General features: G+C 32.3%; 1 protein-coding gene across 1 annotated transcript in view; it reads right to left on the bottom strand.

The window, feature by feature from the left end:
- Nucleotides 1–226: 226 nt before the first annotated feature.
- Nucleotides 227–26,612, bottom strand: part of LOC143045079 (uncharacterized) — a 62,091-nt gene continuing 35,705 nt past the window's right edge. Inside the window, exons 14-29 of the mRNA XM_076217380.1 lie at nt 25,900–26,073; nt 23,660–23,830; nt 22,837–23,105; nt 21,425–21,566; nt 19,983–20,108; nt 16,343–16,590; nt 15,648–15,948; nt 14,651–14,803; nt 13,513–13,656; nt 13,125–13,251; nt 12,033–12,327; nt 10,945–10,985; nt 9,919–10,068; nt 5,157–7,847; nt 3,179–3,253; nt 227–2,159 (exon numbers count right to left, since the gene is read on the bottom strand). Of these exons, the coding sequence (XP_076073495.1) occupies nt 338–2,159; nt 3,179–3,253; nt 5,157–7,847; nt 9,919–10,068; nt 10,945–10,985; nt 12,033–12,327; nt 13,125–13,251; nt 13,513–13,656; nt 14,651–14,803; nt 15,648–15,948; nt 16,343–16,590; nt 19,983–20,108; nt 21,425–21,566; nt 22,837–23,105; nt 23,660–23,830; nt 25,900–26,073 (6,929 nt within the window). The 3' untranslated portion in view covers nt 227–337. The remainder of the gene's footprint in view (nt 2,160–3,178; nt 3,254–5,156; nt 7,848–9,918; nt 10,069–10,944; nt 10,986–12,032; nt 12,328–13,124; nt 13,252–13,512; nt 13,657–14,650; nt 14,804–15,647; nt 15,949–16,342; nt 16,591–19,982; nt 20,109–21,424; nt 21,567–22,836; nt 23,106–23,659; nt 23,831–25,899; nt 26,074–26,612) is intronic.

Below are 26,612 nucleotides of genomic sequence, written 5' to 3'. Positions count from 1 at the left end.
TTCCCTCAGTTTTAGTTTGTTACCTGGATATGTTTTTTTTTCTCAATCGATTGATGAATTTCGAACAGCGGTATACTACTCTTGCCTTTATTTCTTTCTGAAGAGTTACAATGTATCCATCTATTTAATTCATTTGTTCATATGAATAGAAATTTAGTATATTTTAAACTGGAGAGAAAATGAACTTAAGAAGTTGTCTTGAACTAAATTAATGCAATTAATAAAGTATATTATAAATTCTAATTTAATCTCTTTGAACACCGAAAAAATACAGATAACGAAAACATTTTTTATAATTTCAATTCAATCATTAAATTTTGTAAAACACTACTCATATCTAATTTGAATCATTGTCAATAAAGTCATCATATGATTTAACACTTTCACCTGACTTCGCTGTAAAGCTACCTCTAGATTGTACAGAAGCCAAATCTGATTTACTAGTAGTTGATTTGTGAGTTATAGATAATATAGAATGTACCGATATATTGTCATCTGAAGTATAGGATTTCACACCTGTATCATCTCTAACTGGTGCAGCTTTTTGTTGATAACCTGAAAGATCCTGTATAGACCTAATTTTGTCCAATGAAGATGGAGCACTGCCTTGGGATGAAGAAATTTTTTGTTGAGATCCATAAACATTCTGTATAGATCTTATTTTATCTGGAGAGGATGAAACACGACTTGGATAAGATTCAATTTCTTGCTGAGATCCATAAACATCTTGTGTTGATCTAATTTTGTCCTGTGAAGATGGAACACGGCTTTGATAAGATGCAGCTCCTTCTGGCGATCTATAAACACCATGTATAGACCTAATGTTGTCCAATGAAGGTTGATCACGGCTTACATAAGATTCGATTTCTTGCTGAGATCCATAAACATCTTGTATGGATCTTATTTTGTCTGGTGAAGATGGTACACGGCTTATATAAGATGCAGCCTCTTGTGGAGATCCATAAACATCCTGTATAGACCTAGTTTTGTCAGGTGAAGATGGTACACGACTTACATAAGATGCAGCTTCTTGTGGAGATCCATAAACATCTTGTATAGACCTAATTTTGTTCGGTGAAGATGGTACACGACTTACATAAGATGCAGCTTCTTGTGGAGATCCATAAACATCTTGTATAGACCTTATTTTGTCCGATGAAGATGGTACACGGCTTGGATGAGATTCAATTTCTTGCTGAGATCCATTAACATCCGGAATAGACCTATTTGTAGCCACAGATGATGGTACACGGCTTGGATAAGATGCAACTTTGTGTGGACTTCCATAGACATCCTGTATAGACCTGATTGTTTTTGTTGAAGATGGTGTATGGCGAGGATCTGATGCTGCTTTTTCAGGAGATCTTAAAATGTCCTGTAAAGACCTATTTTCATGGGAAGATGGTACACGACTTGAATGAGAAGCAGCTTTTTGTGGAGACCCATAAACATCCTGTATAGACCTATTTCTTTCTGCTGAAGATGGTGAATGGTGTGGAGCTGAAGCTGCTCTTTTGGATCTTGAAGCGTCCTTATAAGATCTCATACTTTCTTGGGAAGATGGTTGATAATGTGGGGCTGATGCAGCTTTTTGTGGAGTTCCATAGACATCCTGTATAGACCTTATATTTTCCGTTGAAGATGGTACATTGTATGGGACTGATGCAGCTATTTGTGGTGACACATCTTGTGAAGACCTGATTTTTTCCTGGGAGGATGTTACATGTTGGCGGGAGGATGCAGCTTTCTGTGGAGATACATCCTGGGTAGAGCTAATTTTTTCGTGTGAAGATGGTAAATGACGAGCTGTTGATGTAGCTTTTTGTGGAGATCCTGAAACATCCTGTCTAGACCTCAATTTGTCTGGTGAAGACATTTCCTGATGAGAAAATGAAAGCATCCTTGATGGTGACCCAAAACTAACATCATCTAGGAGAGACTCTGACCTATCAGAAGTAGATTCTACTGCTGGGGACTTCTTTGGTGGAGATCTCAAAACTTCTGGCAGAGGCGAAGTATCAGAGGTCAATGATGCACGCCGTTGGGGTGGCAAAATTCTTGGTGGTGATCTATGTAAAGTAGTTCTTTGACCAGATAATGGCCCTTGATATGGAATTGGTTTGCTATTAAAGTCATTTTTCGAAGGTGATGTTTCAATACTACAATAGATAAAGAGTACACTTCATTACAGAAACTATACATAAATATTGAAAATTAAACTAACTGTAAGTTTTTCCCCCATTCATATTGATTAATTGATTGATTGGTGTTAATGCTACCTTCATCACTATTGCGCTATTTTATGATAAATTTGTATTGGTAGAGGAAGCTGAAGTGAAAGGAACCACCAACCATATATAGATTTAGAAAACTGACAATCCTAGTCAACTAAGATTGGAGTTTAGCACACCTGCCATGTCTGAGTTTTTGAACTCACAACCTCTGACAGGCTGGTGATACAGTACATTCACTCTTTTTTCTCTTGACATTAACTTCTCCAACCACTTGGCCACCTAGGCCCTCTCATTCATATCAATATAATTTGTTAAAATCATTTCCGTTTGCCTCTCTTTACTGTTGTTATTTTGCATTTGAACATATAGTATTCAACATCCTCATTTTCCAGTGGCAGTCTAAGTTTCACTTACCTTAATATTTGGTGGCCCCTATAACAGGCCCTATATATATATATTTATATAATTTTGTGTTAATTTGTACTTGTCCTGAGCATGCATGAAATATATACCACTGGAATTTGAGCAAGCAACAATCAATAAATTAAAATGAACACAATAAAATGTAAACTTTAATAGCATCTGTTTATGTATTACATTTGTTTGAATTACAGGAGTATTTTATGAAAATTTGCCATTATATTTAATACATAATATAAATGCTATACTAACGTCCAAACAAAACTTTCTGTATTAGTTAGAATCAGACATAATTCAAATCAAAACATCTGATATTTAGTAATTACAATACATTGTTCATAAGTTTCCATGGGAGATAAATCAAAATCTTTATTCTTTTGAATTTAGAAGACTTTTCAAAAGAAGAATTGAGTATCTCCCATGGACACTGCCTAAAATTTAAGTATTGCAATTTCAATAGGTAGAGAGCAACACTTACAGTCAAGTCAAATTAAATCATTAAATATATCAAGGATTATACAAACCTTGAATCTTTAGAAACAAGTGTCCAGCTGGAAGGTGGTGGCGGAAAACTTTCATATGATCTAGTCTCTGAAGAACTGCAATAAATCAAATTTATCTAAAGAATTGCATTTTCAATTTCATTACTTATTTCAAATAATTCAAAATAGCATATCATTAAAAAACTAAATAATAATAAAAGATGGCAAACCAAAAAAATCTAAGATAAGAATCTTCTTTTACAAATTATAAATCAATAATACATCACAAATAAATCAAAATTGTACTCATTCTGCATTTTCTGAATGTCCGTATAATTTTAGATAAAATAAAAAAAAAAAAAAAAAATACTGTGAATTCAGAATAATTCTTTGATACCGTTTGTAGTGGATTTTCTCAGGGTACAAAGGATTTCCTGTATATATAGGAATCTATGCTAATTTTCACAAAACAGTGAAATAGCATATATACCTACAAAAGTTTCTTCAATCCATGAGAATTGGTACCTAAGTAAAATCTAGGAAGCAAAAAGGATTTAATGTCAGTTGCTTTCTCATTGGTTTTACTCTGATTCACCTTAAAAATATAGACTTTTAGATATCAGACCCCTTATTCACCCACATCAATTTAGCATATATGTAATTGAAGACTTCCCTGACAAAAAAATAGTCCTTTTGATGTTCTTGTTCACATAAACTAACAAACAAATTTGCAGATATTAAACTATTAAAAGAGGGAAATGATTAGACCATTTTCAGCCACAATTCAATTGTCAATGATTTTGCATTGAAACTAAGGATTAATATGTTCCATAGTATCCCTTTCTTAGTTTTTCTGAAAATCAGGCTATTTTTTTTAGTAACAATTGACTTTGAAACAGTAGTGTTTCATAGTGACTTCAAGTTGAAAATTGGTATATGGAAAGGTGATAGCTGTGCAATTCATACAGTTAAACTCAGGGTTAAATACATAAAGCAGTGAAAAGTAAGATGTTTGGTGATAATATCAGGGTTTTGAATTTATGGTCCAACACCTTTAATTCATAGTTAGTTTTTATACTTTTGTATACTGCTTAAAATTTGACATTAAAACCTAAAACATAGATAAAAATGACAATTTCAAAGTAGAAGCTACAAGGAGCATTCATGAATCACTCATCTTAGGCTCTAAGGAATATGAAGACTAAAAAAAAAAAATTTCTCTTTATTAAACATATTTCATTACATTTGTCATGATAATAGCTAAATAACCAGGTGACCTATAGTTGTTTAAAATTTCTGTGTCATTTGGTCTCTTGTGAAGAGTTGTCTCATTGGCAAGCATACCACATCTTCTTTTTTATATATACATGAGCATTAGCTCCTATGTGGAAATCAATTTATATTTCTTCTTTAAGAGAGAAGTTACTTTGAATATATACCAATACATATATATATAAAAAAGCACATCAAAGCTATCCATCAGCCATGCCTATAAATGCTCATTAAAATGTGTGACTTTCCGATTGAATTTCCTCGGATTTCAGTATTTTTGTGATTTTACTTTTTTGTATGTCTTTGTATATGACATGCACGGCTCAGAGAACTTCAATGTTACATTTTAATACAAAGCTGGTATCAAATATAAATGCAAAGAATCAATAAATATAAATTTATAAAATAAAGAAATATTATAACTGAATAAAATGTTTATTTACAATGTGACACAAACCAATCAATTATGACTTTGCTATTTAAAATATACCCATCCTTTTTTTCAAATTTAAAAAGAATTTAATGGGATGCATAACGTGCCTCTTCAAATATGATTTTTTTAATTTTTTTTTCTTATTATCTTTACCCGTGTTAATCTCAGATCTAATATGTGAACTTAATTTTGGGTCATAAAATAATTTGATTTTTGATTTGAGCATCACTGATGAGTCTTTTGTAGACAAAGCATGTGTCTGGAGTACAAATTTTAATCATGCTATCTATGATGATTTCATTGAATAAAACTTACCGTCTATCCATCTGTAGATTTTTTTGTGGAGAACGGGACACTGCATATGAGTTTTTGCTGATATACTGAATATCCTCAGCTGATTCTCTTATTTGTGATTCTGAGCGAGTCTGACTATGAGTAGGATCAGACATATGTCCTTTGGCAGCATACATTGAATTTCTAGAACTGTATTGGATATCTGGAGTTTGTTCTCCTTTTTGACCTGTTTGTAAATTTGAACCCGCTACCTTCTGCATAGGATCTGAAAGACGTCTTGCAGCCATTTGTGATGATTTCTTTGTATGAAGATTATCTTGATATCCCTGAATTGTTTCCCCTGTTAGATTTTGTGTACCATGTGATGGTTGTCCTCTGTTCATCTGCCTCGTATTACTAGCATTTTGACCATCTCTTGAGTGTTGACTACTGACATAAGGTGATGTGTTTGAAATATTTTGTTGTTGAGGTGAAGTTGATGAACGGCGAGTTGTCATCTGCTTTGGTTTGCTGACAAGTGACTCAGTGTTTGATTGGTAACTAGGAGGAAACGGAAGTGACCTATTAAATTCTTGTGATGAACGCTGGTCAACCATCTGAGTAGTTGTACTTGCATTCTGAATATTTTTTACTTTTTGACTTCTGACCTTCTGAACTGTGTCTGACATTTCTCGACCTTGAGTTGATGGACGACGTTTATCTACTTGAGATGTATTACTAGCAGGATGTTCAGATGTCTGTCTCCTATCCATTTGAGTGGTAGAAAGACCCTCACTTTCACTTGGATGTGACTTGAAACTTCCCGTCATCTGTAATGTTCTGCTACCACCTGTTGATTGTCCTGATTGAGATGAATGCTTTGCCTCCATTTGTAATCTAGCATACTGCTGATTCTCTATTAACTGCCGTCTACTTAAATGAAGTGCTAACATATCCTGACTTTCTGTTGGGTAAGGTGGATGTCTTTCTGCACTCTGCCTTGCATGCATAGCATACTGATCATTTATTGATTGTTGACTCCTAGGAGATGATGTGAAATCTGACAGACCTTTTGATGAAATCTCTGATATTTTTCTAGCACGCTGATTACCTACTAATTGTTGTGATGGAAGTTTTGCAGCCATCTGCATTCTAGCATTATAATCCTGTACTGACTCCTGACTACTTAGATGAGGTGCTAACATATCCCGACTTTCTGTTGGGGGTTGTGAAAGTCTTTGAGCACTCTGCCTTGCATTACTAGCATTCCAATCGTTCACTGATTGTCGACTACTGTGAGAAATTACAAAGTCTGAAATCTGTGATCTTTTTCTAACTTGCTCATCACCTCCTAAATGTTGCGATGACTGGTCTGCCGCCATCTTCAATCTAGCATTATGATTATTTATTGACTGCTGAGGTGGTAACATATCCTGTCTTTGAAACGACGGAGGTGGTGGTGGTGGGGGTGGAGGCGGAGGAGGTGGGGGTGGAGCAGGAGGTTGGTATTGTGGAAGGCTTCCCCTGCTCTGCCATGCATTAACATCATATTGATCATTTCTTGATTGTCTACTACCAGGGGGAAGTTGTGGAGGTGGAGTCGGGGGAAGTGGGGGTGGTGGAAGGCTTCCTTCACTCTGCCATGTAGTCAAATCATATTGATCTTTTCCTGATTGTCCAATTTCAGGGGGAGGGGGTGGTGGTGGTGCAGGAGGTTGGTATTGTTGAAGGCTTCCTCTGCTCTGCCATGTAGTCAAACCATATTGATCATTTCCTGATTGTTGCAAACCAGGGGGATGTTGTGGAGGCGGAGTTAGGGGAAGTGGGGGTGGTGGAAGGCTTCCCCCACTCTGCCATGTAGTCAAATCATATTGATCATTTTCTGATTGTTGAACTCCAGGGGGAAGTGGTGGCGGTGGTGGTGCAGGAGGTGGGTATGGTGGAAGATTCCCCCTGCTCTGCCATGCATTCAAATCATTTTGATCATTTCCTGATTGTCGACTACCAGATGGAATTATGATGTCTGATGGATCTCTCCTTGACATCTGTAAAATTCTTCTATCCTGCTGATCAGCTCCCAATTGTTCCGCTGAAGCTATTGCCTCCATCCGTAATCTAGCATAATGATCCATCATCAATTGGTAAGTACTTGGATGAGCTGCTGACATATCCCAAGTTTTAGGTGGTAAAGGAGGCGTTGGAGGCGGGGGAGGCACTTGAGGTGGTTGAGGTTGAAGTCTTTCACCACTCTGCCTTGCAACAGTAGCATACAGATTCCCAACTGATTGTTGGCTACTGGAAAATGACTTGAAGTCTGATGGGCCTTCTGACGAAATCTTTGTTATTTTACTAGCATGCTGATCACCTTCTAATTGTTTTCTATACAATTGAGCTGCTGAATCTAACATTTCCTGACTAACAGTTGCATATGGTGGATCACTTGACACCATCTTAGATGATTGTTTTCTAGCCATTTGTGAATTAGATGGTCCAAAAGATGCATTTGAAGGTTTTGGTTGTTGTTGTGAAGTCCTCGATCTGTAAGATTGATGTGGCAAACTTTTGGCCCGTGTGGCTCCAGATGAAATATTTGGGCGACTCTCATTAGTTAATGGCTGGTTTGGAGCTGAATGATGTTTTTTAATCATTTGTGATGATCTCGGAAATCCATTGGCTGGAGGAACATCAACTGTTGACCAACGTACTGAACCTTTTGAAAGTTTTGGCTGTGCTCTGAAATAAAAGAAAATAAAATGAATTTACAATTGATTCTACTCTTCCTACATTTGCAAAAGATTGTCTAACCAACAGAATGATAACTCTTCTGTTATGCAACTTGAACTAGACTAATTACTAACATAAGCAACACAACAGGTGCCACATGTGGAGCAGGCCCTGTTTACAATGCCCTAGCAGCTGAAATCATCCCTAGTTCTTGGTGGGTTTGTGTTGCTCAGTGTTTAGTTTTCTATGGTGTTTTTTGTGTACTATAGTTTGTTTTTCTTTTCCTTTTATAGCCATGGCGTTTGTCAGTTTATTTTTGTAATTTCATACCCCTACTTATTTATTTTTATAAATGCTTGACCATACTGGAGTTATTGAACAAACAATTTGGCAAGTATAAGTAAATACTGTACAGCTAATATGTGACCCTACTTCACCTGAATGATGCAGAAGTTAGAGTTACCAGGTCAGTGAGCTGTTAAGTATAACAAGCATACATGCAGTTGGTTTTTTTTTTTTTTTGGACAGAAACTGTTTGAAAAACTTGTGAGGTGATCAATTGACATGATAATTTTAGATAAAAAATATAGTTACGCATTTATATAATTCTATGAGCACACAGCATTGTCAATTCACAGTGAGGTAAAAAATCAAAGTGATGGAAATCACTCATGGAAAGATTAGAAAAGTAGTTTGAATTATTTCATATTAAGGTATGGTGTGGAAAAATGAACATTTATAAAGCACTATTGCTGAAAATTGCATTTACAGCAGGTCTATAGAAGGAAACTTGCTTTTCCAGTATGAGGATAAAATGAGCAGTAAGATTAAAAAATATGGGTCTCTTAATTTGCACAATTTTATTTAAACTGCAGTTTATATCTTATCGAAATTATGTTGCCGGTTCTGAACATGTTTCAAAAAAACAAAAAAATGCAAATTTTTTTTTAGTAAATGTTACCAACTATCCTTGTAAGACATAAATCTGGACCAACAGCTTAAAACTTTAAAGTGTCAACAAAAAAATTGAAAAATGTTGTTTTGGGGTATTTTGTAAGTTGAAACAGAGGTTATATGGCATTGAAGATTAAAAGTTTTAGAGTGCCTTTTGATCAATTTTTAAAGTATTTTTCAACACAGGGCATTGAAAATGTACTTTTTCAACGTAAACCAATTAAAAAACTTATCATTTTGAAATGTGGATTCTTTCTTGATTGCAAAAATATATATTCACTTCTAATAAAAACTCAAATGACTAAAATAGACATAATGATTGATGGGAACTAAACTAATAAACAATGGTTTGTGATAATTAAAAGTTTTAAAATTTTTAAACTGTTTCAAGCCAATTCCTGATAAAAAAAAGTGTACTAATTTAATTGTTGATTAATTACAGATGATTATTGGAAATTTATCAAGTAAATTATAGGCCTTACTTGAATACCTTTTATTTATTCATATTTATATTCATATTTCATTTTTTTAAGATCTTGTTAATCCATTAATCATTTATCTTTCAGATATAATTTACAGAATCACTTTATGTAATGTAGATCAAAAGTAATTGCCAATAAATAATCTATCATCCTTATAAATATCAAACATCTAATATACACATTTGTGCATTCAATTATGAGGTCAAATACTTGTGTATTAAGAATTATATTGAGTGGTCTGTATAATTATGTAAGTCTGAGGTTGATAGGTGGAAATGAGATATTCCAATACTTTTAAAAAAAAGCATATAAAGTTACAACTGCTTACTACTAGTGTTTTCCAATAAACTGACCTGATAACTGAGACTAAATCATGTAAATTAAGGACAATAGACCATGATTGTGGGGGAAGGGGCAAACAATCTCCATGGAAATAAGATATACAAATGCTTATTCAACTGCATGCCAAATATCATTGACCTACCACCAGTGGTTCCCCATAAACTGACCTAATCACAAACTTATACATTGTTGATGCCTTTTAGAGTCTCACTGTGATTGTATCTGTTTAAACAATGTATAAATAAATTTCACATTTTGTGACAGTGTTTGGTTATTCTATATACTATTTGTGTTACACTTACTCTGCTGGTTTCTCAAAGATTGGTTTGCCCTCTTCTCTCAATTTTTCTTTTTTATCTTGCCACTCGCTGATTTTTGCTTGCCACTTTTTCTCAAATATATTTCCTTGAAAGTTTGACATAGAATATTTGCTTTTACCATCCTTGTCAGGTCTACAAAAAAAAATATGATATATTAAGTTAAAGTCACAGAAAGATTTGATACTTGCTAATTTTTATCTATCAGTTAAATCATACCTATCAACTTAATCATAACTATCAGCTAAATCACATCAATCATCTATAAAATCATAACTGTCAACTAAATCATATCAAATTCATTTACTTTTCATTAGAAATAATTATGTGGTTTTTTTTCTAGTCATTTCACTAGGACACCATGTCCACTTGCAAAATTATTTTATGTTTATAAGTTCATAAAATATATAAATAAAATTGGAGTTCTTTTTAATTTAGGTATATGGTCCAGGGACACAGTTATCATTCTTTGATTTCCTTGTCTTCAAATATAGAGTCCTTCAAGTGTTGACAGCGTATACCAGTAACTTGCAAAATTTTCATACACCTTCCAAATTTATTTTTTATATTTTATGCATAAAATAGTAAGTAGGGGGGATAAAATTACATGTAAACCAATTTTAATCAAATAATTTATGCCACTGCCACCGAAAAGTAATACCTATGTCTTGCATAGTGCAACTTTTGTCGCAGCCGAGACAACATTGAAAAATCTAGAGAATTATTTCCCTCCAAATTTTTAGTGGCTTTAATCACAAAAAAAAACAAGGACACAGAATCTTCATTATTTTCTTCTTTTTTTGTGTTCTGTTATTCATATACTAGCAATTTTAAAACAGTCTTTTAAAAAGCTTGTTATTTTACAACAGAGTAGAAAACATCCTCAAATCCATTTTCAGAGGCTGGTGACATCCTCTGAAAGGGAAAAACATCCACCAGCAGCACATCAACCCTGTGGATTTTTCTTCTTCTGAAATTGTACTTTATTAAAAGTTTATAGTTATATCATACCCTGAATTTTGTGTAGATGATTTCTTCTTTAATTGGGATTCCTACAAAGATAAAAAAAAAAATCTATTAAAAAGAAAGACTTTGACAGTTATGTATGCAAAAATGTAAACTCAATTACATGTATACAAGCTTTACCAATTTTCACCATTAGAAGTCCAATATTTCAGATTTCTAAAAAGAGAAAGATGAATTTAGCTACCACTTATATAACCATGTCAACATGATACAGAGAGACAAACATTTTAGATCCATTTCATCAGCATTAATTTTATTACCTATTTGTTTTTTGTTTTTTTTAAGAACAACAGATCTGCATGGAATTAAAAAAAAATATAAAATAATATATAGGGTATTATAATATAAAAAAAAAAGTATTATTAAGGAAATAGTTAAGCTAAACAAAATGAAAACAAGGATATCTTTCAACTGAAATGACTGTTTTCTAGGGTATCTTTAAGGTGTATAAGTTAATGAAGGGATAAAGTTTGGCCCTAAGATTTAGATATTGTTTTTTTTAAATCTGGTCAAAATACTACAAATTTTACATTGAAATAGTTGTAATATAACTATTAAATCAAAATAACTTCCTTTTGGCACATCATATTTAAACTGACAGAGAAATTAAATTACTTCTCAAGTATGTCAAGTATGTTTTATTTCTGTTGTAATGTCAGTTTTGGTCAAATTTTTAATAATTCTTATAACAGTTTTTAGCATTTGACATAATTTACTTTGGCCACCCTTTCTAATCAGGGCTATTCCAGAAAAAAATGTATGGGGGGGGTTGGAAGGCACATTATATTAATAATACATGGGTGATGGGTATCAGAGCAACTTTTCACACTATGATGCAATTAAATTCTCAATTACAATTGTCTGGGTGGTGGGTGCTGACAAAAACTGCCTTCCAACCCCCCCATACATTTTTTCTGGAATAGCCCTCACCAAGTTTTGATCAAGGGATTTCATGTAATCATTGGCTACAGAAACTTATTAGGTTGCAGCTGCCAAGGGTATAGGTAATTACTTTCCTACCCTCCCACATACATTTAAATTGTATAGGAGTTATTATAATTTTAAATACTTACTGGAACAATTAGTCTTTCATAATCATCATCCATATCATCGTCATCTATAGGTCCTGTTGTGTCAATCTCATCAGTTTTACCAGTTGTTTCAAGGTCATCAGTTTTACCTGTTGTGTCAAGGTCGTCAGTTACGCCAGTTGTTTCAAGGTCATCAGTTTGTCTGGTTGTGCCCATTTCATCAGTTATATCATTTGGATCTTTGTCTGCTGGTCCATCTTGTCCAGAATTTTCAACCAATGGTAATTTGCTCATGGAGTTTTGAAATTCATCTTCAAGGGTCTTTTTAACGATTTGCCTGAAACAATATTATAAGTGTTAATTGTGCTTTTGATTTAATTCTAACTGAAATTATGCAGGTTCTTTTAATTTTTATTAAACATCTGCCTGTCATCAATGATTGTTGACTGTTCTTCATGTGTTTGATTTGATTGAGTTTTAAAAATTTCCAGTAAACCAGTATTAAGAAAAAGGAAAAATATAATTATCTCCCTTGGAGAAATTGAAGAAACATATTTCTAAGATAAAATAATGAGGAATTTGACCTCATCATATTTAAGAAAGTAAAACAACTAACTAACTGGAGAGCCTGTGTCATTCAACTAGGTATATTTGAATCTTCTACAACTGATCCTCCCAACATTGTAGACTAGAATAGAATTCATTGGCAGACCAGTTTCACTTATTTGTAGATCTCGATATGGTCTTGCTTATCAATGTGTCTATCTACCTTTATAGTTTTCATGATAGTAGGCAAAAACACTAAAAACATTAGAATTCTCCAAGAAGGAGAAATACCTCAAATAAGGAGTAAACTGATAATTTCAGCCAAAAATTTATTTGAAGATCTTGTCTTGATGATCACTTAATTTGCCTTTTCAAAATTTCCTTCTTTTTTTTAATAGTTTTTAAGTTATACAAAAATGCAGAAAATTTTCATTTAAGAGCAATAACTTCAATTTCAAGGAGTCTGAAGATTTGGTCCATGTTAACTTATTTAAAATGTTGTCTTGCTGATCATTTTCAAAGATGAAGCAAGCTCACTTGGCCCTTTGTGACAGCTGATTCAAAAAACTAATGTTAAAAGATGCTTACATTTTTTCTTTTCTCAATGATCTGAGTCGATTAACAACTGCAGCAGCTATACATGCAATCAACATTATTGGTACAAATATGAGAAATATTTCTAATCCCATTACTTCTACTTCTTCAGCAAAATGTTCTGTATAATAAATTTATAAACAAATGAATTTCAAGAATGTAATGAGTGAGAAATGTTTATATACTTGGACAAAAATTGTTTTTATAATTTCATATATGTCAAATTTCTATATTTTTTTAAGATTGCTTTTAAAATCAAGAGTGCAGTGCAGTGATAAAAAAAATTTCAAAATCATTATTTAAATAAGAGTTAATGAAAAAAACAGAAAATAATAGACTGTAAATTCAGTAAACTATTCTTGCCAGTTACAATTGTAATTACCTATTTTAACAGCATGCAATATTAGAATAAAAGCATGTAGTACTGTGTAAACACCATCTTCACGAACTGCACATGTATACAATCCAGTTTGATTATCTGATGGCAATAGAGTCAGTTGGCTAACATAACCCTCCCCTGGTATCTGTGATGAAAAAAATTATATAATACACTTTTTTTCCAGAATAAATAGATTTTTCTGGTATCTATGATGAAAAAATATAGTAAACACTTTTTTCGAAATAAATTTAATAGACCACTTTCGAGTTCATCCATCACCGGAAAAAACTCGTCAATTATACACACCTTTATGACGTCATTTACCAGATAGAGGGGGTCACCTGTATCCCTGCACTATTTATGTTCATCAAGCTTCTTAGTGATCGTCATTGTGCAGGATAAACTAGAAATAATGGGTGTTCTGTAGGTACTTAATGACAATGCCCTAATGACAGCAGTGCTAAGTGTCAATTTTGAGAATTAAATTTGCCGAATAATTCGTACAATATAAAATTAAAGTTTTCCAACCACTCGCTCAACATTGGAATGGAAGTGACGACGCCCCTAAACGCACAAATGACGTTCACTAAAACCAGTTTTTGACGGCAATGCATCCAACTCGAAAGTTGTCTATTCATTTTGGTACACATGATGAAAATGATAAAAAAAAATCAGATTTGAATGCCAAGTTCGACTTTTCTTAAAAACATTCAAAAGTTATTTTTATGGGGTACTCTAGAAAAATAACAGTCATGCTTATACAAAAATATTCCCAAAATTGTCATTCTTAACAAACAATTTTATTCTGTAAGCTGAAACTTTAAGCCTTTGGTTTGATACAAAATTATGCAGCTCTACTATTGAATTTATAATGAAAATGGAATCTAAGTTTGGAATTTATTATACTGAAGAGTACTTCATTCATTATGTTGAAAAATACTTAGTGTTATTATATGTCATTAGTAAAACACAGTACTTTTGAACAATTATGCAATTGAGTTTAGAACAAAAATACCAAGTATATTTTTTACATAAATTTTCTGAAAGATTTTTTTTTCATAATAACACAGAGTCAATTTTTTATAAAGTTTTTTTTTATTTACTATATGTTATTGGTCTTATTCTAGATATATACTTAACTTGTGATCAATTGTCACTAAATCGCTCAACTGGATGAGAACATCTTCTTTAAACCATTCCACCAGAGAGTTAACAGTTTTCTCTTTATATTCTGTGTAATCACAGCGGAACTTTACTTCACTCTCCTGGTGTTCATATGCAACATTCACACGTTCTATTTAAACAAATCAATAATGCTTATAACACAATCCTTTTAAAGTAGAAAACTGAATAGTAGGATTGATAAATCATTACTATTTTAGGACTTACTTTTCAACATTATATTGTTGTTTGTTGCTGCATTGAAGACCCATTTGTGGCCTTGGTCTGCTCTTTGGTCGGGTCTCTTTGACACATTCCCCATTTCCTTTCTCAATTTTATAAAGACATATAGGTAAAAAATCACAGTAATGCTTTGATGCATGACTTTTTTATTAGTTGTTATTGGCTTTGAACTAATTGTCAGTGTTTGCAAGTACTCTATGATCTGTAATTAATGTCTTTTTTGTTGTGGGGATTTATCAATACCCTGCCACTTCCAGTCTGTGTTTTTGTTAGATGTTTTTCTGCTTTGAATCGATGTGATGAGTTAACTTAAGCCATTGTCAGTCGATTTTTATAGTTTGTTCTTATGTTGTACTGTTGCACCACTGACACTGTCCCAGATTAGGATGAGGTTTTGGTGCTAACAGATTAGTTTTACACCACAATATCCTGTTATGTTTGTCCCAATTCCCAAGTCTGTTACTCAGTGATTGTTGTTTGATGCTGTATATCATATTTGTTTTTCTTTCATGGTTATATACATAAATCAGGCCCTTTGTTTTCTTGTTTGAATTGTTTTACTGTAATTTGGGGACTTTTTATAGCTGGCTATGCTATCTGGGTTTAACCCATTTTGCTCATTGCTGAAGGCTGTACTTTAACCTAAATATAGTTGTAAACTTCTGTATCAGCGCTTTATGATTCTCGAACAAATTGGCCCTTTAAAAATACATAAATACAAATAATATTCATACCTGGATTAGTTAATCCTACAGATGATATGATTCCCTCGTCATTTAAGATAGGTTTTGCATGCATTTTATAGGTTTTATCGTTGATTGATATTTCATGTATGACTCCTTGAAAGCCTTCTTTTATTCCAACGACCATCTTATACATGAAAAGATCTTCCTTTTCCCCTCCTCCTATACAAACAGTAGTAGCTGGGTAATACACATTTTCAAGAAAAGACACTTGAAATGCACTACCTTGGTTGACTCTCAATTCAATTTTTTGCCCACTGACTAGAAGACTAAGAGAATACCATTTATAAATCTGAAATATATATATAAATATATTCAATAGACTTCTAATATTATAAGTATAAAGCAAAATGTTTGCCTTTGTGTAAGTCTAACTCTAAGGCAAAATTAAATTAAAGTTATTTAAGTTTTGAAATTGATTGATATACTAAACAAATACTGAAAGATATCGTTACAAAAGGTACAGTAAATTCAGAAATTTTGCATGCATGTTTTATTGTGAATTGCTAATTACTGGTATAAATGTCACCTTTTTCACATTAATAGCATACGATACAGTAGCAGGGGCAGATAATAAAGTTTTTCTTCATGTTTTTTTCAGGATGTAAATAAGAACACTGTAATATTGCTTTATTTCTGATGAAAAAGAATCATATTTATGAACAAATCACTTTCAGAAAACTTACGTTGATATTAAGTATTGTCTCACATTTTTTTGTTTTCCCATTTGAAACACACATTTTCATCGTCCCTTTGATAAGAACGATATACACATATGATCCTGCTGCTTGACCCTTGTTGAAGAGTAATACCCCATCAGTGCTGGTTGCCAGAAATACCAGTTCTACTTTCAGATCATCGTTTGCATTCACAGGTATTTTGATGTAGGAATTTCCTCTAAACAAAGAATAACCAACTATTCCATTGATGGAGTCTAAAAACACAAAACGACACATAAATATTTATTTTGGAAGTCTTGAAAAAATGTATGAAAAATAACATTGACAAATACATATATCTTGTCTTCTTTAATGAAAGGACCTTAAGGTGAGCAAGTTTAGGTAACCCTACCCCCTCCCAACCCCACATAAAATGAAGTTTCTGTCTATCCATTTTCCTTGACTTATTTTCATGGTTCCAAAAAATAAATTAATATTTTTAGTATTCTTAATTTCTCTCTAAGAAAATGATACATGTTTGTAATATTATGTATCATTTTCTTAGAGAGAAATTAAAAATACTAAAAATATTAATTAAAGGGGCCATTTAAAACCTCAACAATACTATAAAGCATCCAATAACATTTTCCAATTGTTAGAGCCAATATATAGTTCTTGTCAAAAGACATTCATTACACATGGCTTATCTTGCCATATACAAAATCAGGGTACAAATTTGCCACAGCTTTCTTGTAGATTTTTTTTAATTGGTCAACTTTATATAGAAATGCAATTTATTTGTATTAATTTTTGTTTAAAAATTGTGTTGATATTGTCATACCTTTTGGTAACAAGTATTTCTATTTATTTACAGAAATGCTTTGTAAATTTGCAACATTTGGTAGTAGAGATTCTCTAAGACTCATTTTACTTTAAAAGTTCACTAGAACACACCCGCGAAATCGCAGGCATTCAGAGCGTAGTTTAAAGTATGTAAAGTGTTGTTGGAAGAATTTTGTAAAATACAGAATGACTGGAGAATTTCAGCAAAAGTATCATAAGTCATAGGTTATTGGGGACAGGAAAATGTTTTTTTACCCTCCACCTTTATTTCCAAAGTTCCCAATTTTTGGTTTTCTATCAATTTCAATATGAACATACTGAAACGAAATGGGGGTCCCTTGAAATGGAACTTGTTTTCCCTAAAATTATGTGATGATGTTGTTAAAACCTTACCGTAAATTTACTGTTCCTATTATATATTTATTGTACAACTTTGTGTAAACATTGTTAACTTTTTATTATTCTTTCCTTTGTTTTTTACAATCGGAACAGCTGTGAATTGTTTACTTCAAATGAAGTACACCAATGACGTCATAACCTATTTTTGTTATGACGTCGGCTCTGGGTTTGGTAATTTAGGTAAATGGTAAGCCAAAATGGTAAAAATGGTAAGCCGAAATGGTAAATGGTAAACCATTTTGGTAATGGTTTACCAAAGTATAAATACGGTGGAGAGAAAGGATAAGGTTCAGTACGACTTTACCCTGGGCAAGTAACACGTACACGCTAATTCCAAGCGATTTAAATATACATGTACCGAAACCATTTACCAGACGAAGTAATAACCCGACTATTTCCGTATAATGTGGGCTTGTTAGTTCCATAACAAGTTGTATTTAGAGAATAACTTCTCCAGAGAAACGTTGTCTTTTAACATTGAATTCGACTTACCATTTGCCGATTACCAAACTATAGTTTGTAGACTTTCGGGGTATAATATTTCCGCTATCCATTTTCTTTGCGATATTCTAATAAAGTGTGTTATTTATTTGTTAGACTAGAATACTGTGAAGTTATTTAATATGTGTACGCATTGTTGATATTTAATACATCTTAAAGTAAATACAAGTTGATTTTTATTTAACGAGTCTGTTATTCTTACAAAAACCTAAACGGAACCAAACTAAGATCTATCAGAATACCACAACGTACCACAAAACCTATACAGAACTAACTGTAGATCTACCGGAATACCACAAAGTACCACGATACCAGAGAACCACGCTACCAAAGAAGGGTCGCCAGTTATAACTTTGGTTCATATATACTATTCTTATAGCAACACACTAAGGGTTACACATTTATAGTTTAACATCAAAGCCTGACCGCTCGGTTTTCGTTACAATACATTTAGTATGTTATGAACATTTATTTAAGTAAGGAGCCTGTAATTCAGTGGTTGTCGTTTGTTAATGAGTTACATATTTGTTTTTCGTTCATTTTTTGTACATAAATAAGGCCGCTAGTTTTCTCGTTTGCATTGTTTTACATTGTCATTTCGGGCCTTTTGAAGCTGAGTATGCAGTATGGGCTTTGCTCTTTGTTGAAGGCCGTACGGTGACCTATAGTTGTTAATATCTGTGTCATTTTGGTCTCTTGTGGAGAGTTGTCTTAACATGGCAATCATACCACATCTTCTTTTTTTTTTTATGTAATCAATGAATTTTGTAAAAGATTTAATGACTGGAGAATTTCAGAAAAAGTATCAAAAGTTCACATGAATAATTTTAGCGCTTATCTGTATATTATAAACATTCATTACTATATAAATAACTAGAACACACCCGCGAAATCGCAGGCATTCAGAGCGTAGTTTCAAGTATGTAAAGTGTTGTTTTCTGGTTTGAATTGTTTTACATTGTCAGTTCGGGGCCTTTTGAAGCTGAGTATGCGGTATGGGCTTTGCTCGTTGTTGAAGGTCGTACAGTGACCTATAGTTGTTAATTTCTGTGTCATATTGGTCTCTTGTGGAGAGTTGTCTCAACGTGGCAATCATACCACATCTTCTTTTTTTTGTAATCAATGAATTTTGTAAAAGATTTAATGACTGGAGAATTTCAGAAAAGGTATCAAAAGTTCAAATGAGTATTTTTAGCGCTTATCTGTATATTATGAACATTCATTACTATATAAATATAGTGTATTTACTTTCAATTCTAAGTTTACTAATCGATCCATGGTGGTCATTGATATAGTATACAGACCCTCTCTATTTAATAAACTCTGTGACCGCCGTGGATAGTAAACTTGAAAATAATAGCAGATAGAATTCTGAAAATACACTTTATTCTTTGTATATGTATGTTCAAAGTATACAGAAAAACGCAAACCGGAAGTCAAATCTGACTTAAAATTTTGTCCAATGACGGGACAATATCTGGATGCCTTTTTTCTCGTTTTTCTCCCAAAATAACTTAATCTGAATAATCATATGAATGGATGACAAATGCGACTATGCACTGTACCTATAGGACACAGAGGCATGTTGATTAATTTATTGTGGAAAGGAGAGAAGCGACACAAAAAATGAGGTCTTCTCGTTTAATAGTATAGATTTCTCATTTTCTTTCTTTTTTCCCCATTATTAAAGTTTCCCTGACACATCATTTATAACAAAACATATCCAGTACATTTAAAAAAAAAAACCATTTAGAATAAAAAACAAGATTACTGATCTATACTTTAAATTAACATATTCTTAGACGCAAGAAAAAAAGATCAAACGCACCTTTCAATCTAATAATTTCTTGTAGTATCTTTCTGAAGCATTAATTGATCAAACTTGACATCTATATTTATTTATCTGTTTCGTAGTTCTACTAACCTGCTTTAAACATCACATATGTGTTGTTTTTAGATCTTTTAGGAGAAGTAAATGATGTAGAACTTTCTTTGTCCAATGCATATTCTTTCAAATTCATTCGTAATGAAGCTATATTTCCAGAAAATGCTGTAATAATAATTGTGTACTTCAAAATCAATTAAAAATAAATAATATAGTTATATTGTATTAAATATTAGATAGCTGTCAAACTTAAGTAATAGAGGGTTGTTTTTTACAAGTAAGCTAGCTATTTAACCAATCAGGTTTCCAAAAAGTAATGTTGAATGTTGAAAGTCATCCCTTTAAAGTTTATCAGACGCAATGATCATGATTTGGATGACTTTTATAGAATATCATGACAACACATATCATATGATTGTCATAGCCTTAATTTGTTCCTTTCTTCCACAGTTTTGGCATCACTTGAGTAATTCTTCATAGAAATTTAACCTATAATGGGTAACATGTAACTAGAGGAACTGTTGACCCTTTCAAAGCATCTGAGTTCATCCAAAAATTTTGATAGGATTTATGTACTCAATCTTTAGTTTTCTACCTACTGATATGAAAACTAATTTAACCCCGCCACTTTCTGTATGTGCCTGTCCCAAGTCAGGAGCCTGTAATTCAGTGGTTGGCATTCTTTGTTTGGATCATTTTTTTTTTTTCATTAATTTGTATGTTAATTAGGCTGTTAGTTTTCTCCTTTAAATAGTTTTACATTTTTCATTTCAGGGCCTTTAATAGCTGACTATGTGTTATAGACTATGCTCATTGTTGAAAGCTGTACAGTGACCTATAATTGTTAATTTCTGTGGCATTTGGTGTCTTGTGAAGAGTTGTCTAGAGGACTTATAACCTAATTCTATATTGTTTTTGTGATTTCAGGACTAAATTCTGCATATATAGATATATATATGTTTCCAATATCATAATTTCAGTTCTTATTATTGCTATACTCCCCTGGTGGCATTATTTGCATTTATAAAAACATCACAATAATTTCTAAATTTGCAGCTTATTAAGGTGGTACCTAACACTACAGGGAGATAACTCTGTAAAATCAGCAGAACGTTTTAATGACGCTGTGTTCTTAAGGGAATATTAAGCTTCTCAATGATCAAAATGAGTGTTTGTCAAACTGCTATATAACCAGTGTAATTTTTCTGACAAAACGGTTGGTTCAAATTTTTTAAAATTTTTATATTTTTGTTACAGTGTCAAAGTACAAAATTTTATGAAAATTAAACGAGCCAAATTATAGTTTTAGTGAAAGTGTTAGGTACCACCTTAACACTAACAGTAAGATGAGACTTTCTTGATTTATTATTCTAGAAGACAATAAGCAGCTGGTAGGCATAAACTGCACTGTATACATATTTAAGAAATTAAAAACTTTATCTCATTTACCAGAAAAACAAATAAAATATCTTTTCACTTACATCCAATTCGAGTAAATCCATCAAAGTTGATTTTTAATTTCTTGTCTGTCTTGAGCTCTGTTTCATATTTTTTGCCATCATCTAATCTAAGAAACAATCTGTCTTCAGATAGATGCAAGTATATGTTATGCCATTTTTTTGCCTAGAATAAAGATGTACATATTAGTAATAAATATGACTTGTAGTTGTCAGTTGGTTTGATGTACGTTGTTCAGTTCCTTGAAAAATGACAATAAAAGCATTTGTCATGATTTGATGCTGGTTATTGTCTTCGAGTTCAAAATTTTTTGAAAATGGCAGTAAAAAAAATGGATTGGATGAAGGACTTCTTGCCCTTGAATGACAGTTTTACCAATTATGGTATTAAGCAGAAACTATTTGAAATAGATAAAGAGACACTTTTAATAACAAACATGATCTTACAGCACATATACCCCTCCATAATTAGCACAAATGCATAATACTAATAGGATTTATTGCTCTTGAATATAGATTTTTGTCCATATTTGTGGGGTGTATTTTTAATTTGAGCTGAATATGTTGTGAATAGAGAGATATTGTAGTAGTAAAAAAAAAAAAGTTCTGTAGGACAAGATCTACAAAAACAGTTTTCATGGCCCTTATCTTTAGTCTACTTCTTATATGATTTTATTGTCCTTGATAGGGAATATTAATACATATTTGCATTTTATGCAAAAGACCTGGTGGATAGAAAAATTGATCAGCAGGGAAAAATCTACAAAAGAAAGCCATCAGCATGGTTGAAATTGTCAGTCGACTCCTAGTAGGAGTTATTGCCCTTGAATGACAATTTTTGATAATATTTGTGTAAACCATAGTAGCAGATAGAAACTTTAAATTCCAAAAATGAAAAACAGAACAAGATTTTTTAAATTGGAAACATGACAAAGAACTTAAATGAATTCTCTACAGAAGTTATTGCCCTTGAATGACATTTTTCACTAGTTTTTGTGTTTTTCTGCAGAAACAGGACATGATCTGTAAGAGAAGCAAAAAAAAGTCAAATGAATTCAATAGGAAATATTGCTCTCATGAAGTGATTTTGACAGCATTGGCCATCAAATATTGGGCTGTGAGCGTTCTTTATAATGTAGGTAAATGCAGACAAGCACTTCAAATGCATGAAATAAATAAAGTGCTGTTTTTATTTTTTACCAATATGTGTGTTTTTGTTGTTGTGGTAATTATATTAATTGGATACTAAAAAACACTGTGTTTAGTAAAAATCAATCATCAGAACTAGGCCTCTTAAAAATCGAAGGTTACTAAGAAGGATAACTCTAACAATAAATGTCACAACAAGAATGCACCTTCTGGTTGCTTTAACTTTCTTGATGATAGACCTTTGAAGTATTACCTTCTAATAGACTTTAAGGAATTGCTATAAATACCTGTATAGATTCATCCTCTGTTTTCATCGTCACGATAGTACCTGAACTGTTCATATTGACCAGTACTTTGTTTTCATCAATAATTAGCTCCAGAGAATTCTTACATGTCATCTCACTTTTACATCCATTATATTGATGCTTTAATAAATTGGATTTCTTGTTATTTGTTGGTTTAAATAACAAAAACAGAGAATAATATCCTGCTGGATAACCTCTTTTTTTATACAATAAATATCCATTTTTCATTGACACACCCTTGTGAATGGTAGCTGAAATAGAAATAATATCAGGATTATTCTATTTTTGTTTTTTTTTCACATGTGCTTTTTCAATCAATTTGCTAATGGGTGTTAAAAAAATTATCAGGTGGGGTATGGGAACCACTCAAATTAATTCATTATATGGTGGTTGAATTGTTTTAGAATTTTGTAAATATAAGTATAATGAAAATTGTTAGTTATGGGTAGTCAAGTTCTTAAAGAAGCCCCTCCAATTTGTTTAATTCTGGTAAAGCCCTTTTTCAAATCTTGTATTTCTATATTTCCATTTCCCCAGTTTAATTTTTTTGTGAAATATAAAAATTTTACACAAATAAAACACAACACAAAAATATAAAGTATCATTATGAAAAACTCATAAAAAATTGGTAATTTTTTTTTAGGAAAAGATGGTTTTGAATACAAATCTATGAAATTATCAAAACGTCAGGTAAAAATAAGTGTCATTTGGTATCTGTGTCCAACATCATTATTTGACATTATGAGGAATATGTTTCTGACATTTAAAAACATGATAAGAAAATGAAATTCTACATTATACAAACCTGAGCAAGGCATTTTTAAACAAGTCATAATATCTGACCCTGGTCCAAAACAACTGGATCCATTATATTTGGGAGCTGGGTAAGTACATGTCCTATCCCTAAAATGATGTCCTATGCCACAATTGGTAGAACATGACGACCAAGAATTCCAATTTCCCCAATTACCATTTACTGTAATATAGACATTAAAACAGTTTCTACAATGAATAAAACAAATTATCATGTTAATTGATACACCGATAATACTGTTGATTCATTTATTTTCATGGGTACCAACTTTATATTGATATAGGAAGATGTGGTATGAGTGCCAATGAGACAACTCTTCATCCAGGTAACAATTTATAAAAGTAAACCATTATAGATCAATATTGAAGATTTTTTTTGACGTTTCACTGATATCTCAATATATATGGTATACATCCAGAAAAACAATTTCCTTTATTCTTTCTGTCTGAGGTATAATTAAGTACATTTTATTGTGTTGTTTTATGTATATACTTGTGAGATTTTCATATGTAGTATATCATACAAGTATATAAAGCATAGTCTTTGTATGGATTGATACAAGGTAATAAAGACCTAAGAGAAGTAAATTGACAGAAGACAAAATTCAAGGTCGATATAACATTGTATTGACATCAACGAATTTAAAATACAATTGTTATATTATTAATCAGCAACTATTGCATGCACAATGAGAAATCAAATGATTTATAGAATACATTTTTAGCAACATGCTGTATGTCCTGTGCACTATGCAGTTTTTGACCTACGAAAAGCTAAACAAACAGTATTGGTGTGCAAACTGAGTAAATGCAAATGTACATGTGATCAAGTTTTAATGGACAACAAATCCTTAACCAGATGCTTTGCAGGGCGCAGCTTTATACGACGGCAGTGGTCGAACCCTGAACAGTTGGGGCAAGTTTGGACACAACATTCAAGCTTGATACATCATAGGTTTCTAACACAGAATGAATATGGTCTAATGAACTTAAAAATTATTTTTTTTGGCTATTAAGCAATACACTATGCTGTTGAATATTAATCCCCTCAAAAACAAATATTTGTAGAAAAATTCGTTTTAATTTCTGAAATCTGAAATGAGAAAAATTTTACCCCCCTACCCCCTTCCACATTTTTTTTCACCTCCCCTGTTTCCTTATTAAAAAAATAATCTCAATTCAAATTTCTAATGGAGTTGGCAACAATAACTACTCATTTAAATACATCATGAAATATTAAAATCAGTGGCGGATCCAGAAATTTTCATAAGTGGGGGCCCACTGACTGACCTAAGAGGGGGCCCGCTCCAGTCACGCTTCAGTGATTCCCTATATAAGCAACCAAATTTTTTCCCAAAAAGGGGGGGCCCGGGCCCCCCCCCCCCCTAAATCCGCCTCTGAAAATATAAAATGACATACAGTCATGGTTAAAATTAATATTAATAAACAGTAACTTCTAAAAATAAATTTACAGCTTCACATCTCAAGACAATCATCATTTCTTAATACATAATTTTCAAGTAGTGTTAGGGAGGTAATCAAGTTATCAAACATACATGTAACAGTGTTCTTTAAATTTTAATTGGATTACCTCCCCTTCACTGCTTTTAAATTTTCTAAATTGTTCTTTAACCAGAAAACAACCTTGTTTTCCCCCTTTTTGGTCCCTAATTGCTTGATGATTTTAACCATACTCCCAATAACCATCCCTTTGTAGTATGAAAACTTGTGGTAAAATTTCACAGAGATTTATACACTTAAACACAAGCTATTGACTGATGACTAAAAAAATGCTTATTTTGGGCCATTTTATGGGCCCAAATACCTACACATTTGAGACCATAACCCTCAAATTAAATACAAACCTTCTACCTGTGGTTTTAAACATTGTGGTACAATTTCAGAGCAATTGAAATGCTTATACACAAGTTGATATCCTGAAAGTAGAAAAATGCTTGTTTTGGGCCCCTTTTGGGCCCATAATTCCAAAACGGTAGGGACCATCATCCCCAAAATCAATCCCAACCTTCCTTTTGAGGTATTGAACCTTTTTTTAAATTTCATAGAGATCCATTCACTTTAACTAAAGTTATTGTCCGGACACCAAATGTGTCTCAAGACAACGACGCAGACGACAACATCATACCATTATACGAACGCAAAAATTTTTTGCTGTCATATAAAAACATAACAATCATGATTAATAATATATAATAATATAAAGATACTCACTTGGACAAGGTTTAGCATTACAAAAAGACTTGACTTCGGTATCTTCCTTAAAACAAACAATGGTTTTGTTCTTTTTTGATGGATTACATTTCCTAACACGAGATTTTTCACCTTTACCACAGGTTTGGGAGCAATCTGACCAAGAAGACCAGTCACTGTATGATATCCTTTCATCTGGAGAAAAAATCGTAAATACTTTTACTGAAAAAGTTTATCATTAGTTTTGTTTTGAAATTGAATGGCAAATAATATAATGGTAACGATTATACTAAATAAACACAACAAAAAGAAATATATTTTGTGGGTACCAACTTTTCATGTCTTTGTGAGTACTATAGAAAACTACAAATTTGAATGTTCAAGGAAGTACAAATTCAATATAATTTGTATATATATTTGAGCAAAACTATAAAAATTAAAATACAATTTTTCATCAATAAAAGTTAGTATCCACGAGAATATATGAATCGACCATAGATGGATGCAATCGATTGTTTGATGCCAATTTTACATAGACAATTTCTTTCTTTACAAGACTGCTTCTAAAGAACTGCAAGTCTGCTTATATTGTCAAAGATTGTAGTTTGACATTACATTTAGAACTATTGGAGGCATGGAAGCCACAGTATGTGATTCATTTGTTTTTTCGTGGATGCCAATTTTTGTGGATTGAGGAAATATGCATTTTTGTGGATAAATGATTCCTGGTTTTT

This window comes from Mytilus galloprovincialis, chromosome 9 (genome assembly GCF_965363235.1).
Source record: "Mytilus galloprovincialis chromosome 9, xbMytGall1.hap1.1, whole genome shotgun sequence".
Lineage (NCBI taxonomy): Eukaryota > Metazoa > Mollusca > Bivalvia > Mytilida > Mytilidae > Mytilus > Mytilus galloprovincialis.
This window is presented reverse-complemented; position numbering and strand designations above follow the sequence as displayed.